At 47.2% G+C, this 16,845-nt stretch overlaps 1 protein-coding gene and 1 non-coding gene across 2 annotated transcripts; one reads left to right on the top strand and one right to left on the bottom strand.

Moving 5' to 3' along the window:
• Window positions 1–11,429: 11,429 nt before the first annotated feature.
• Window positions 11,430–15,684, top strand: Rab26 (RAB26, member RAS oncogene family). Its single transcript, XM_051181574.1, has 8 exons — window positions 11,430–11,627; window positions 12,690–12,800; window positions 14,499–14,540; window positions 14,621–14,687; window positions 14,874–14,926; window positions 15,199–15,264; window positions 15,351–15,407; window positions 15,508–15,684. The coding sequence occupies exons 1-8, from the start codon at window positions 11,430–11,432 to the stop codon at window positions 15,586–15,588; spliced, it is 675 nt and encodes a 224-aa protein (XP_051037531.1). The 3' UTR covers window positions 15,589–15,684.
• Window positions 15,685–16,756: 1,072 nt separating this feature from the next.
• On the bottom strand, window positions 16,757–16,839 carry LOC127219869 (small nucleolar RNA SNORD60). Its single transcript, XR_007834302.1, has one exon. It is a non-coding gene; the product is annotated as a small nucleolar RNA SNORD60 (small nucleolar RNA).
• Between the last annotated feature and the right edge of the window lie 6 nt (window positions 16,840–16,845).

The following is a 16,845-nucleotide window of genomic DNA, read 5'->3' on the forward strand; positions in this document are numbered from 1 at the left end:
ATATTGAAAACACCAATAACTGTGGAAGGGATGGCTTATCAGGAGCTTGCGGTGCAAAGCCTGTTGACCTGAGCTCGATCCTGAAACCCTCTCAAAAATGAACTTACACAAAGTTGTCATCTGGCCGCTACACCCTCGCCATAGCACGCTCCCTACAATAAATTTAAAAAAAAAAAAAATGCGGCTTACTGTTTTTGGGTGTCCACTGTGTCTGTTTCCATTCTCTGCTCCTAGAGAGAACGCCGATGTGAGCCTCCGCAATAGATAGTCAATAAGTACTTGCTGCGTCATCTCATGGACCTCTGCAAGAGGATGCTACAAAGGCTCAGAAGTGATGCACAAGATAGCTATGCTCACCTGGAGTGGTGAAACTCATCGCGGTGCCCTCCACCCCTGCACACAGCCCACCCTGTGGCTGCTGAGTCGCTGGGAAGCTGCTGTCCCTCCCTCCTATCCTGCAGGCAGTTCCAGTCTTCAAACTCAGTCTACTACAGATCCTTGTGCACTGGACCTAAGACAAAGCTAACATGAAAGGAAATACTCCAAGCCCAGTACTTTGCATAAAGCTTAAACACATGCTTAGATGACGAATACCAAGAACTACAAATTGTGTTTCCATTTACAAGAAGTATTTAAAAAAGGAAAATCCACAAAGACAGGAAGTTAATTAATGCTCTAAGGCTAGAGGGAATGAGGTAAGAGTTTCTTTGTGGCAAAGAAGCATATTCTGGGATTAGTGAAAGTGACTGAACAGCCTTATTAAATATATTAAGATGTACAGGGCATGGTGGCACACATTTCTAAGGCCAACGCTCTGGAATGAGAGGCAAGAGGATTCCCAAAAGCTCAAGGTCATCCTATCTTCTTAACACACTCTAAATCTGACAAAGCTACTTAGTGGGTCTCTCTCAAGAAAACCCACAGACACTGCAGGATGGTGGTGGCACATTCCTTTAATCCCAGCAGTTGGGAGGTAAAGGCAGACAGATATCTAAGTTCAAGGCCTGCCTGGTCTACAGAATGAGTTCCAGGACAGCCAGGACTACACAAAGAAACCCTGTCTCGAAAAACCAAAACAAGAAAAGAAAATACAAAACACACATATACACACACTGGAGTAGTATGAGGGTAGAGCTGGAGAAATGATTGAGCTGTTAAGAGCTCTAGAGGACAGGTGTTCAGTTCAGAGCACCTATGACAGCATACAACCAGGGGATTCCAAGGTTGTCCTTCTGTCCTCCTCAACAGGATACGTGAGTAATAAATGCGCACAAAATAAATAACTATTATTTAAAAGAATACTAAACCTCATGCTTGGTAAATTGTTTCTCAATTTTTTTGTTGCTGAGTGCATGAGTGCACGTGTGTGTGTGTGTGTGTGTGTGTGTGTGTGTGTGTGTGTGTGTCTTTGTGTGCATGTGGTTTTGGACAATGTCTCTCTAAAGCTGGCCTGAAACTTGTAGATATCCACCTGCCTCTGCCTCCAGATTAAAGGCATGGTCCTCCCACATCTGGCTAGTTTGGGGATTTTGTCATTTTGTTGGTTTTTTTTTTTTTTTTTTTTTTTTCTCACACTGTAGCCCAGGCTGGTCTGGAACTATGTAGTCCAGGCTGGCTTCAATTTATGGTAATTCCCCTGCTTCGGTCTCTTAAATTTTAGGATTATAAGCATACACCATCATTGGACATTTATACTTTACAAATAAGAGGTTTTCAATTTTTTTTTTTTTCTTTTTAAGATAATGTCTCACCATGTAGCCCTGGCTGATCAACTCCTCATGTAGACCAGGCTGGCCTTGAATTTACAGAACTGCATCTGCCTGTGTAATGTTAGAATTAAAGTTATACACCATCAAAACCAGCAATTACCTTTTGTTTTTGTTTTTTGTTTGTTTGTTCGTTTTTTGTTTTGTTTTTGGTTTTTTTTGGGGGGGTTGGTTTTGTTTTATTTTTTGAGACAGAGTTTCTAGACCAGGCTGGCCTTGAACTCACAGAGATCTGCCTGTCTCTGCCTCCCTAGTGCTGGGATTAAAGGCATGTGATACCACTCATTACCCAGTAATTACTTTTTAATTTTTATTGGGCTAGTCACAGTGGTGTCACAGTTCTCTAATGCCAGCAGTGGTAAGGCAAAGGAAAGAGGATCTCTGTGAGTTCAAGGCCAGCCTTGTCTATATAACTAGCTCCTGGTTATATCATGAGAACTTGTCTCAATTTTTAACGTGTGTGTGCGCGCGTGCGCGATCACCCATGCTCACATGTAGAAGTTAGTTGCTGCTAGCTGGGGCCATGAGCCACATAGAGCTTTGCAATTCCCCAGAAGATAAGTGAGTACCACCATACTTCTGTGGATAATGGGATGCATGATTCCACATTTTAGGGATGAACTAAAATGTTTCCTACAACCAGTCCCAAAGAAGAGCTGGTAGATGCCACATAGGCAGAAGGCAGAGATGAAAAGGAAGCAAATAGTAGTCTGGATCCTTGAGGTCAAATAATCCAGAAATAAACAATGTATCCACCCAGAAGACTGGACTGAGAGAGGGACTTGGTCGATTCTCAAATTCAACTTCTTTGCCAGAAATAAAGGAGAAAGTCAGTATAAGGAGAAGCTCCAGCAGGACGATGGTGGCCCATGCCTTTAATCCCAGCATTTAGGAGGCAGAGGCAGGCGGATCTTTATGAGTTTGAGGTCTACAAGAGCTAGTTCCAGGACAGCCTTCAAAGCCACAGAGAAACCCTGTCTTGGAAAAAAAAGAAAAAGAAAAAGAAAGAAAGAAAGGAAGGAAGGAAGGAAGGAAGGAAGGAAGGAAGGAAGGAAGGAAGGAAGGAAATCCAACCTAACAATTGAAAATCTAAAAATCTAATCTACAAACTAATAAAGAATTGTAAATAGTATTCTAGAAACAGCTTGAAAACACTGGTATGTGGACTGAAAGGACACATATTTACCAGCCATCTACTGTAAACAGATCACTTGTCAGAATCCCAGAGACAGGGTTCTCCAAGATGGTTTTGACCCTGGCCCTTGCTGTGTCACCTGTGGGTTACTAAAGGAAAGATGCCAGGGAGCCAGGAAGCGATCTTTATAGAAGGCATTCTGAATGGAAGACTTGGCAGGAAGCCAAGTGGGAGCAGGTTGCTGTAAACAAAGTCTGGTTAGCTGTCCTGAAAAGCCTGGATGTATGGGATAAGGAAGGACAGAGAAGACCAAGTCTTTTTCTTAATAATGGAAAGGTTTTACAGGTTAAAGGAATCATGCCAGCAAAGCGAGGTGAACTGAAGAACAGTGAGGACATCTTAAGAGATGGAAGGAAAGGAACCCACATCCCACACTTCCTCACCCACTCCTTCATTGCTGTATTCTATTGAATTTCAACAGCTGTAGCAACTGGGACCACTGTTATTCCTTTATGAAATGAGATTGCAGGAAACAGAAATGTCAAAAAATGTTCCAGGCCACACAGCAAATGAGTAGCAGGGTTAGAATTATATTCGAAGTCCAGGCTTTTCACTAAAGTCAGATGGCAGATTTTTAAGATTCAAGAACTCAAAGGGCAGAAAGATACACCCACAAAAAAAAAAAAACAGTGAAAGAGAATGGCACACACCTGTAATCCCAGCACGTGTGTGTGTGTGTGTGTGTGTGTGTGTGTGTGTGTGTGTGTCAGAGGCAGGTATCAAGGCCAACCTGGTCTACAGAGCAAGTTAGGAGCTAGTCAAGCTACATAATAAGAACCTAGCTCATTTAAAAAAAAAAAAGTGAAACTAAGTAAATAAGTAAAACAAATTAATCCAGCTGTTTTAAATATATATTTATTTTTATTATTTTCTTTTATGTGTATATGTGTGTCTGTGTGAGTGCACCCCACATATGTGCAGGTCTTATGTAGGTCAGAGGAGGGCATAGGATTCCCTGAGACTGGAATTACACACAACATGGGTGCTGAGAACTGAATTGGGGTCTTCTGAATTGACTGATAATACACACATTTGTTTTTCAGTACACACTCTTCAGCTCCACCTTTTTAATTTTATTATTATTATTTTGTTGCTGTTGTTTCAAAACAGTGTCTCACTATATCATTCTAGTTGACCTAGAATTCACTTATGTAGACTAAGCTGGCCTTGAACTCACAGATCCGTTTACCTCTGCCTCCCAAGTGCTGGGAGTAAAGGCAGGTGCCATGAAGACCCAAAATAATCATCTCTAAAAGACTGAGAGTTATTAAGTTATCTGTGACTGGATGTGGTGGGACATACCTTTAATGCCATTTTCACACAATAAATTTTCTTTTTCATGACAGGGTTCCAAAAAAGCTAGTCAGTGGTGGCAAATGCATTTAATCCCAGTACTCAGGAGGCAGAAGCAGGAAGATCTCTGTGAGTTCGAGGACAGCCTGGTCTACAAAGCTAGTTCCAGGACAGCCAGAATTGTTAAACAGAGAAACCCTGTCTCAAAAAAAAAAAAAAAGCAATGTGCATTCTAGCAATGCAGATATTCTATTTTGTTCAGTATATTCTGGCATTGCAGATATTTGGCAAGGTCAAGAGCAAAACTGTAGGTAACACTTTGCCCCTATTATCAGTTACAGCAAGGCCTGGGGCAATACCGCCCCTAGAGGTTCTTTTAGGTTTCCTGTGCTTTGGGCACTGAGGCTACAGATGCTCCAGAAGGCTCCTTCAGGCTGCCCTAAACCAGGTACTCCCACCTGAGTAGGGAGGCCTAAAAGCTCTCTAATGAAGATCTTGGGACAAATTTATACTCCCAATACCAAGTGACATTAGGTGATAGGTGTGTTTTTGTCTTGGTTGTTGTATACTCATGGTATGCATAAAAATACTAAAACTTGTCTGTTGTATGACTTTCCATGCTGCACCTGCCCCAGAGGCTGGTCTGCTTTCCCATTCACTTTCCCCCAATTAAAAAACAAAAACAAAACAAAAAAAACCTCCACCTAAGCTCTGTTTTAAATTACAGCACCCATCTGGCCTTAAACTCCCAAGTGCGGGGATTAAAGGCATGTACTATCACTCCCAGCTTATTGTCCCCCCTCCTCTTTTTCTTCTTTTTTTTTTTTTTTTTTTTTTTTTTCTTTTCTTTTTTTGCCTTCTCAGGACAGGGTTTCTCTGTGTAACCCTGCCTGTCCTGAAACTCCCTCTGTAGTTTGAGGCTGGCCTCAAACTCAGAGATTCACCTGCTCTGCCTCCTGAGTGCTGGTGTTAAAAGTGTGCACCACCACTGCCTGGCTCCCCTTTTACTTTTTAAAGAGAACTTAGAAAGGAACTATGTATACTTGGCTGGCCTAGAACTTGCTATGCAGACTATACTGGTCTTAAAATCACTATGAGGACCTACCTGCCTTTGCCTTCTGAGTTAAAGATATGTGACATCAGGACACTTTTTTTTTTTTTAATGATTTATTTTTGTTCTATGTACATGAGTGTTTTACCTGCTTGTAAGTGCATGGCATGCATGCAGTTCCCACAGAGCCCAGAAGAGGACATTGACTCCTCTAGAACAGGAGTTACAAATAGCTGTAAATTTTCTTCTGGAAATAGAATCCAGGTCCTTTGCAAAAGCAGCAAATGTTCCTACCCACTGAGTCATCTCTCCAGCCCTGTCCTAGCTTTGAGACAGTTTCTTATTGAAATTGGAGGTCAATGTTTGAGCCACACTACATTATCATTGAATCCCTGGAATTCCCATTTCCATTTACCAGCTCGAGGGTTACAGACACATATTGTCAAGCTGGCCTTTTTTTTTTTTCAATTTTAATATGGGTGCTGGATATCAGAATTCAAGTCCTCAAGCTTGCCCAGCTTACACATCATTACCCATTAAACCATCTCCCTAGCCCATCAACTTGTATACTTTAAACATATGAAGTTATTAGATATATTAACTAGATACCCATAAAACTTTTTGACAAAACCAGACAACATAAAAGTGCCTTCTACTCTCCCCCTATAAAGAAAAAGAAAGAAAGAAGGCACAATACAAGTTCAGTCACAGGGAGTCATGGGTGGCTCTAGGGATTATGTGGCAAATCCAGGGACTGTTTGGTCATTTCATGATCTCCAATGCTGTTTGAGAATACAGATCTGCATGACAGAGGGACACATTCAGAAGCTGGAAGCCAACACTGCTGAGAACTGGTCCCTGACTCCATAGGAGTTCAGACTTAGGGACCATGATCCCCTAGAAAATAGAGAATGTGACTTTTATTTTCAGTGCTAGGGACAGAATCCAGAGAATCCAGGGCCTCTTGGTTGCTTAGTGGGAGCTCTGCTTCAACTTCACCCCAGCCCTATGAATGTGACTTTTGCAAAAACTCACCTTTATTTGTGAGAAGTGCCTCTGTGGTCTTAACCTGGAAAGGAGCTACTCTCTGCTTGGGCCCCATACAGATATCTGGTTCTTCAGGCAGATGGCCATTCACCTCTTACTACCAGCCAGCAGAATATTAGGGCCACCAAAATGAGTAGGCTACTGAGGGTATCTTTTCAGGAGTAGAATATATGTGGCCCCTTTATATCTTGATGCCAGAGTCAACATACCGCTGACATCACCTGCTTCTAGGGTGACTCAGTGTTCTCCCTCTCTCTGTGTCTCTGTCTCATATAATTCAGGGCTGTTGCAGTTCTTCTGATGTTTCCATGGCAACTTTCACAAGGATTTCATAGAACATAAGGTATTTGAGCAGGAAGGGCCCTTGGAGATCAACTCCTCCTCCACATTTCACAGAACAGGAAGTAGGTCCAGAGAGGCAATGCCAAATACATGGGGTCACACAGCAAGAAAGAGATACTGCCCTATGGCTTTTAGATAGCTGACAACTGTGTCCTGCAGCTGACTCCTCATGAAGTGCTCTGAGAACACAAGCTTTGGGGGCTTTGCCATTGTTTGCTAGAGGACCCCTGAAGCCTAGTCTAGCTTCCTGCTGCTTAATCAGAACCTGTTCCCTTCAGTGCCTGTCTTCAGGCACAGGAGCAGGCAGCATAGGATCTATCCTGTCCTCAGAAAGTTTCCAGATAGGCACAGAGGCCAAGAGCAAGCTTCTAGAGAACCACTGGAGGGCATCCAGGGTGCAGGAAGTAGGGGAAGGAGAAGCCAGGGAAGCAGGGCTCCAAGCAGAATCTGTAAGGTCAAGAAGATGTTGGCTCCTGCTTGCACTGCTCTCCAGCACAGGCCAGAATCTGGTGTGGGGGTAAAGCTAGAAGCCTAGGGAAAATGGAACCTCTGAGCAAGGCTGGACTAGGAACTCATGGCACATGCTACACCAGGGCAATGGGCTCAGACTCCCAGAAGGATCAGTTATCAGAAGCCAGACTAAGTGGCACACACCTTTAATCCCAGCATTTGGGAAGCAGAGGTAGGTGGATCTCTGAGTTTGAGGCCAGCCAGGCCTGTTACACAAAGAAACCCTGTTTCCCCCTCAAACAAAACAAAACAAAACAGTGTTAAACTAAAAAAGGTTACAGGAGCTGAGGGGCATGAGAGGACCAAAGGTTGGGATTGTAAGAGGATTCAAAGGCAAGGTTCCAAGGAGACCTAGGTGGCTCCATTCATTTGGAAACAATGATATTACACATATATTTTTTTTTAAAGCATAGAACCATCTTTGCATTCTAAGGTTGAGGACAGGACCACTCTCTTCCTGGGGCATATAGCCAGTCCTAACTTTCTGCCTTGGGGCTGATCAGCACTGCTCTTTCCAAGAGACTGGGGGACTCCAGGCCAGACTAAGGCCATTGCACCCTCCTGACCCTTTCTCACCAAACTGGTCCCTTCCCTCAAGTTTGCTCTGAGCTGCCATTAGTTATTTATTGCTATGTAACCAATGTCTCTCTAATACATAGGAAACTAAGGTTTTAAAAGGCTCATTTCGCTGGGTGGTGGTGGCACATGCCTTGGGAGGCAGAGGCAGGCCTGGTTTACAGAGCGAGTTCCAGGACAGGTTCCAAAGCTACAGAGAAATCCTGTCTCAACAAAACAAAGAAAACAAAAATGGGCTACATAGCAAAGTCCTATTCAACATATCATCATCCACTGAGCTGTGTCTATCAGCGATCCAGTTTATTCAATCAGTTTCTCTTCATTGACTGGATGGGTGTTTTCTAATGATGGCAGGCAGCCAGATTCTGGAAATCACTGTCTCAAGGTACAAGAAACCTGGGGTCACTTCTGTTTTATTGTTGCTATTGCCCAGACTCAAGGGCAGGAGACATAGACCCGCTCTATTACTGGCAAAAATACCAAAGAGTTAGCCATCTTCTTGTGTTCTTGTTTTGCATTTTGAGATAGGGTCTCAATATAGCCTTGGATGTTCTGGAATTCATTGAGATAGGGTCTCAATATAGCCTTGGATGTTCTGGAATTCACTATGTAGATCAGGCATCTCCCCCATACCCAACTCTTTATTTTTATTTTAATTATTTAATTAACTTTGAGACAGGGTTTTGCAGTAGGATTTCTTGGACTGCCAGCCCCCAAAATCATGACATGGAGACAATATTAATTATAAATGCTTGGCCTTGCTGAACGGTGGTGGCACATGCCTTTAATCCCAGGACTGGGAAAGCAGAGGCAGGTGGATCTCCAAGTTTGAAGCCAGCCTGGTCTACAGAGTGAGTTTCAGGACAGGCTTCAAAGCTACAGAGAAGTCCTGTCTTGAAAAACCAAAACAAGCAAACAAAACAAAATACATTTTTACATAGTTAAAGCAATATTCCACAACATAAATAAATGTAACACATCTTTGCCTAGTTAAACAAATATTCCACAACAGGGTTTCACTATGTAGCTCTGACAGGCCTAGAACTTGCTATATAGACCAGGTTCACCTTTAACTCACAGAGACCTGCCTACCTCTGCCTTATAAGTACTAGATTTAAAGGCATGCACCACCATGCCTAGTTTCTAACTTACATTTCTTTTGACAATTTAGTAACTACTCACTGAGGCCAGGAGCTGGCTGCCAGGGATATGGCAGTGACCAAGACAAGCTGCTTCCTGTGCCCAGAAAGCTTATATTCCAGGGTGAGAAACAGATGGGAACAGAAAGAGAGCCATGAGATACAGTGATCAAAGATGAGCAGAGCCATGGGGAGCAGAGAGCTGCAAAGTTTCTCAGGATTCAGCAGAGACCTGGGTTTTATGTAAAGGCTCCTCATTGTAAAGGCACGTCTGTACGTCTGTCTGCCCTCCACCTTTTCCATCTTCCCTGTTCCCTCTCTTTTCCTAGTTGCCTGCCCTAATTTTTTTTTTTTTTTTTTTTTTTTTTTTTTTTTTGGTTTTTGAGACAGGGTTTCTCTGTGGCTTCGAAGCCTGTCCTGGTCTCGAACTCACAGAGATCCGACTGCCTCTGCCTTCTGAGTGCTGGGATTAAAGGTGTGTGCCACTGCCCGGCTGCTTGACCCATTTTCATTACTCACATCCAAAATTCCTCACTCACAGACCCTGCCCCACAGCATCCAAACGTGAACTCCTTGTTTTTATCTGATTACTTTGGGTGCATGCACAAGTGTGCAGGTATACACTTACCACACCAAGTATATGGAGGTCAGAGGACAACTTGTGGGGATCCATTCCCCTTTCCACCATGTGGGGCCTGGGGATTGAACTCAAGTCCTCTGGCATGGCAGCAGATGCCTTTTAGCCACTGAGCCATCCCACAGGCCCTGACTCTTTGTTTTTATCCCACATACTGGACATATTCTAGGCAGCAGCTGGAAGTATGAGCTACTTCCTAGAGCAAGTAGGCACAGGCTGTTGAGGTTCCCAGCTGAGGTTGGCTTTGTAAGAGTGGGCTATCTGGTTCCCTCAGGGAATACAATAGTACTCCCACTCTAGGTCAGGACACACAGATCTTGAGACTGGCCTGAAAGAGGTAGGAGATCAGTGAAGGGAGCCAATGAAAGGAGACCTGAGGCTTTGCTGGGTTTGCTTTACAATAATAGGTCCCTGATGGGTAAAGCTGAACCATAGGACATGAAGCCAGTGTTCCCAAGAGCAGCCTTATTGCTGCCATGCACTAGCCTGGAGATCATGGACAGCAGCTCCCTGTTGCCTTTCTGAGCCTCAGTTTTCCCATCTGACCATTGGAAGCTGTTAGAGCAATACCTACCACACAGACTAGCACACCTAGCTCATGGCAGCAGGGCAGTGCAGGCCACAGCAAGGCCCTGTCTAGGAAATACTCTGGGTCCTTTCAGGCACTGAACCCCAGAGGCAGTGAATTATTCATGCTTTGTTCATTGCCAGTTTAGAAGGCTCAGGGGGCCTCCAAGAGGTCCAGTTTTGGTGACAGGAGGACAGCTAGGCCATCCCAGAGGAACACCAAGAAATATCCTGTCTCAAGGGCACCACCCTCCTGTACCCACTGTCCTCACCTCTGATCTCTGAAGCCTCATTCTCCAGACTGGCATGTCTTGGGTGAGAGGCTTCAGACAGAGCTCCTCTGGTCAGTGTAGATAGGGCAGCAGAGTCAGTTCCCGGAGGTGGGGTATACCAGGTCCTGGACCAGTTTGGGGTCTAGAGAATCAACACTGACACTTTTGCATGAGAAACTAAGATGGAAAGACTACAGACCAGTCACTTCTGGGGAAGAACCTCCTATCTACTAGGCTCTCAGGGCAGGGGTCTTGCAAGGGTTATCTCAGAGGGCCTGATGCTGGCTGTGATACCCACTTCCTTTCTTTCCTCAGATACTCATGCTTCAGCCTAGGTGGCGAAGTCTATGAGGAAAAGAAACCTCCTCACTCTGTCTTTGATCAGCTGAGCCCAGAGTGCTCAGGCATAGCAGGGATTGTTTGTGAAGCCTGAGTGTGTGAGCTTCCTGGATCTGCCTGACCTGTAGGGTACAACACTGAGAACAAGTGTCAGGTGGCTGGCATCTCTTGCTGAGAAGAAACAGAATCTCAGGCTGACTTCTCAGCCTTCTGCCCCAGCCCCTTCATCTCAGAACACACCCATGTCTCAGGTCTGGGGTCCAGTCTATTGAGCTTGGTTCCTAAGCTGGGACACTGAAGACTGGGGTAAGGAACAGTGCACCGAGAGGACACATGATCCTGGTGCTTCTTCACACTAGATGCAGACAGTTGGGGTCCTTGTTAACACAGAGCAGCTTTATTTAGGGTGAACACCTAGAGCCTTGCTGAGACCTCCTGACTCCGTCCCCTGAGCGGCGAGCTAATTTGCATGGCTCCGCCTCAGAGCGGTTATTGGCTGCGGCGGTGGGAGGCTGGGCCTGAGTGGCTGCGCTTCCAGGGAGGCGGGGGCGGGGCAGGAGCCGAGTGCTGGAGATGCTGCTTCTGCTGCTTCTGCCGCTGCTGCGGGACGAGTTCGGGTCCGAGTCTGGCTTGGCGGGCACCGGGCGTGGGACGTCCCAGGGCGCGGTAGCAGCAACGGGAGCACACTGAGAACCATGTCCAGGAAGAAGACCCCCAAGAGCAAGGGGGGGAGTGTGCCTGCTGCTTCTACGTTGCCCACTGCCGCCAATCGGTCCCGTCTGGCATGTCCCATGACTGCGCGTCCTGGACCAGAGGCGCTGCCCAACGGGACCCCGCAGTCGAGCCGGCCCTCGCTTGGTGGCACTGGAGACTTCTACGACGTTGCTTTCAAGGTGAGCTAGGCACCTCCACGCCATGGGAGTGCAGCAGGTGGCTTTGGATACTAGACTGTTGGGAGGGCCTCTGGGGAAGAGTGCAGAGCTGTGCGGACCTTTGCAGCTGAACTGGCCAGAGCAGCACCTCGCAGCTAGCCAGTCAGCACCTTAGATTGTCGCGCGCGCGTGCACGCACGCGCGTGTACACATTGACACAAACATATATTCACACACACAACTATTAGGCTTGGGTTTGGGGTATTCAACAGCTGGCCGTGCCTGCCCCTACTCCATCTACTGTAAGACCAAGCAAGGGGTTCTGAAAGCTGTCCTACCACTGCTCCATTCACACATTTCCCATCCATATGCTGCTTCCCCTCTCTCTCCCCCAGGGGCTGTAAGTCTCCTTTTTCTGGAAGGGTTGAGAAAGTGGCCACCCCCCCCCCCCAGACCAAAACCGAAGCTTGTGTGAATTTGACCTGTGAAAGCAGGGCCATCATTGGGTTTTGGAGCTTTTGGCAGCAGGGCTGTGGGGGGAGGGAGAGACTTTGCCAGTCTGCCCCTCAGGCCCACAGATGATCCCTAGCCCCTGTTCACTTACAAAGCTGTTTGGCAAACCTCTACTGAGCCTTGCTGCTGAGATTTGTGTCTTTGCTGGAACTGAAGAAGCCCCTGGCACTGAGTCCCCACAGGTCTCTGTAGGATGGATGTTCCAGCTGCATTTTCATGCTCTGCTCCCCATAGGCCCCAAATGCTGCCCTCCAAGATCAAGTATGATGTCTATGGAGGAGGGGTAGGTAAGATCTTGGATGGGGACAGCAGTCCCTCCCTCCCCATTGATTAAGGTGGCATTGTTGGAGGGAGAGGTGGCACAGGACTACCAGGGGTAGAGAAGCTGGGCACCCAAGCTATTGGGGACCATGTTTGCTGTATTTCCCCAGGCTATGCTGTACCTACAGGCCTGGAACATTCATTTCCTCTCCTGCCCCTCCCCCACAGCTCAAGGCAGACCAGACGCATCTCTAGGTGGGCAAGGCCCTCAGCCCCAAACCTAATTCTTGACCCTCATATCTATTCTAGGTCATGCTGGTGGGGGATTCTGGTGTGGGGAAGACCTGTCTGCTTGTGCGCTTCAAGGATGGGGCTTTCCTGGCTGGTACCTTCATTTCCACTGTGGGCATCGACTTCCGGGTGAGAGTGGAGGCTGATGTCCTGAGCTCTGACTGGGTCCAGCTGTACTATGATTCTTACACGTAGTCCTCCCAGTACCCTGGCCGGCTGTTTCTCCATCTCCTAATGAGTCCATAGGTCCAGGGGATGAGAGCTTAGTTACCAAACCAGCTGCCTCCTAACAGCTGAGGGTCCTAGGGAAGCCTCCCAACACCAAAGGTGCTGTCATTCAGCTGCAGCAGAGTTCTGTTCTTACCATGGGCTGATGCTATGCTTAGCTATACCTGAGCCCTAGGGTAGTGACAGTGAGAGGAAACTCAAGGCCTGTTCTTTAGGCCAATGTTGCTCTCCCACCAAAGAGGGGACCCAAGGCTATGGGAGGTACTGGGAATTTTCTAGTTACTATAATGCAGTGCAGCTTGGAAGAGACCTCCTTAGATCCCAGGCAGGGTCCTAGGATCTCCAGCATCAGAGCCCTCCCAACCCCTTACCCAGTCTGAATCTCATGTGCTGAGGTGCCGGTGTGTTCTTGGCAAATCCTGAATTTGCATTTTTCTCACCCTTTAATTAGATCCAGTTAGCAGGAGGTTGGGAGGAAGGCCCACTCTGGGGACAGTAAAGGGGGTTGGGGGTCCTCTAGTGGGAAATTTTCTTTATTGAGGATTGCAGGTCTTCTCAAGCCCTCTAGGTCCTAGAGTCCAGAAAGAAGGCTGAAGTGCCAGTGAGTAGGACAAGCTTGAGCAGGTGTTTCTTGCCTATCCTGGTCTCCCTCCCCCACACTCCTGCCTCCTCTTAGCTCCTGGGAGGAAGATAGGGCTGTGTGGTTTGCACCCCTGTTCAGAGTGCAGGAAAGGCAAAATATCCTCCCTTGCCAGGCAGATGGTTGAGTCTGATTCCCTGGAGACCTAGAAGCACTGACAGCAGCTCTGGAAAAAGGGGGAGCTAGGCCTAGCCTGGGATGACAGGTGGGTGGGCATTCCAGCCTGATGTCTAATCTTCAAAGGGACAGGTCTAGACCTACAGACAGCAAATTTATGGCTATTACCTATGTACCAGCCATAGTTCTGAGCTCTGTGGGCACAGTAGAGTCAGACAGCCCCTTAGAAATGGGTGTCCTAGTGGTTGGCGGTGTGTGTGTGTGAAATTAGGATGTAGTTTTCAGTGTACATAGTAGCTCATTAAGTCAAAGTTGCCCTATCTATCCCCATCTCCAGGTGGGGAAACTGGGGCACAGTGTACCATTTGTACCATTGATGACTTCTAAGCTAGTTGAAGTCTTTAAGCAGAAACAGTACACTAGTAGTGCTACACTCTTGACAAGTGGGAACCTGTGTAGTAGGACCTGGTGTGCGGGGGTGGTAAGCAAGGCCCCAAAGTGGACACAGCTGGCCATTACCTAGTATCAGGGTAGCCATCTGAGGAAGAGCCCAGGCAGGGTCATCTGAAGAGGATGCCCCCAGGGTTGATGCTGGGAGCAGTACCAGGGGATACCATGCAGTTGCTAGGAGCATCTGATTTTAAGCATGTGACGTTTAGGCTGGTTTAAGTTCTCAGAGCAGAACTAGGAGGTACTGTAGAAATGGGGTAGGGATCTCCCAACTGCCCACCAGTGGGGGTTCAGTCATGGCTTGCATGACTTCCTCTCCTACTTCAACCTCAGGATCCCCCAGGCCACAGGATGGCAGGCATCCTTAATGTTGCTGGCTGGTTCTGTTTCAGAATAAAGTTCTGGATGTGGATGGCACGAAGGTGAAGCTGCAGGTGAGGTAACAGGAGTGCGGGTTTGGGGCTGGAGACACCAGGGAGAGGTTGGGCAGTATGACCAGTGCCTATTGCCACAGATCTGGGACACAGCTGGTCAGGAGCGGTTCCGAAGTGTCACCCATGCCTACTACCGGGATGCTCACGGTAAGCCCACAGATATGGAGACCAGTTCTCCACAGGAGTCTGGGTGACCTACTAGCATGGGGGAAGGGGGTGAGCACAAATGCCCTGCAGAGGGCGATGTGGTACCCTGTGACTTGTAAAGTCTAAACGTGGGTAGCTAAGGAGCCACTGGACCCCAGGGATGTCCTCATTACTTTCTGTATTCAGCACTGTTGCTACTCTATGACATCACCAACAAGGACTCCTTTGACAACATTCAGGTCAGTGGCCTTCTTGGTGGGGGAATGGGCCCAGACTGTCTAAATGGCAGGCATCAAGAACACTCATAGAACCTCTCTGAGCTCATGGTGGCCAAGTTGGGTATTCACTAATCCATCGGGCCTGAGTGGCAACTGGCTCCATTAACAGGATCACCAGGATAAGGTACCAGTGATGTGGGTACCATTCCAAACATGGGAGGGCTTCTAGGAAAAGGCACCCAAAGAGGTGGCAAGGACCAGCCTTGAAACTGGTCCCAGCTCTCCCCATACAGGCCTGGTTGACAGAGATCCAGGAATATGCCCAGCAGGACGTGGTGCTCATGCTGCTGGGGAATAAGGTGGGAATTTTAACCTGTTCTCTCCAGCCTGGCCCAATAGGGCAAGGCATGGACTGCCACTAACAAAATTTCTGTGCCTGAGCCAGGTAGACTCTACCCAAGAACGTGTGGTAAAAAGGGAAGACGGGGAGAAATTAGCCAAGGTGAGTCAATACAGGGTGGGCGATAAGGGTGGCTTTAAGGCTGTAACACTTGGGCTTGCCCCCATTGGGCCAGCACCCCCCTGGCAGCAGCTGTTTGCAGGAGTATGGGCTGCCTTTCATGGAAACGAGCGCAAAGACTGGCCTCAATGTGGACTTGGCTTTCACAGCCATAGCAAAGTAAGTCCTGACAGTCAACACAAACACTGCCCTTATGTTCCAGGCCATAAACCTCTAAGAGGTTGCACAGGCCACATGTGCTCTATTGTCATCCCTGCTCTTCAGGGAACTGAAGCAGCGATCCACGAAGGCTCCCAAGGAGCCACACTTCAGGCTGCACGACTATGTCAAGAGGGAGGGGCGAGGGGTCTCTTGCTGTCGACTCTGAACCTGGCTGATCTCAGTTCCACTCCTGAAGAAGCCCTGCCCTGCTGAGTTGTACCGGAAGTCTATAGGCTTGACCCAGTGGATACTCGTGTGCAAGGCTAAACGCTATCACCCCTTTGCCCCAGAGGCCACCACAGAAGTGGTATTATAGCATATAAACCATGCCATGATGGCACTTGTAGCAGAGGACGGCATCATAGAGCCCAGGTGGGACCCCACCCAGGGCTTGGTCATTACCGTCTAGTTAACCCCCAGAAGCCTGCTTCCAGCCCACTCACTGTGAGACTTAGATCACAGAAATGTGAGGGAACTACAAACAAGTCACCACCCAGCAGGTTGTCCCAGTTCTTCCCATGTTGTGTTATCAACCACAAACTTGAGTGGAAACCTGTCTTCAAAATTCCCCAATAAAGTTGTTTTCTGGAGTTTGTGTCATCTGTGGAAAATCACCTTCCAGGGCCAGCAGGATGGCTTAGTGGGGCTAAAGGGATTCACAAGCAAGCCAGGCCTGGTGTCTTCAGAATTCACCAGTGGAAGCAGAATCCTGCGGCTTATTCTGGCTTCCACAAGTACCAATACCCTCACCAAAACAGTCTCTCATGGAAGCTGGTTACCAAGACTAGAGTGCCCTGAAACCTATCACTGACACTGAACAGGCTAAAAGCTCACTCTAGAGCAGAGTTCTAAAAGTAGGAGGCTTTACTTTCATGAGTACCCCTTTACAGACCGCAGGAGTACAAACGAAGCCTTTTGCAGAACATGGAATAACGACATTTGAAAACAGAATTAAGATTATTTTTCCTTTATTCAGATACAGATGCCCAGCTTACCAGCAAATCCTGCCCGCCGTCGACCGGAGTCAAGGTCTGTAGCACACTCACCATGCCCTGAAAGTCAAACAGAAATCCTTTACTTTTGGTAACTTTTCATTCTCAGCCATCCAATTAAACGTAGAGTAAGTTCCCAAGCCTCAGTCTTGCAATGTAATCAGACTGCACATGCAGTTTTCATACGAGGTGTCAGAAATTATAGCAATTCATCACAGGCTTGGTGC

The sequence above is a fragment of the Phodopus roborovskii genome, unplaced genomic scaffold (assembly GCF_943737965.1).
Source record: "Phodopus roborovskii unplaced genomic scaffold, PHOROB, whole genome shotgun sequence".
In the NCBI taxonomy this organism is placed as follows: Eukaryota; Metazoa; Chordata; class Mammalia; order Rodentia; family Cricetidae; genus Phodopus; species Phodopus roborovskii.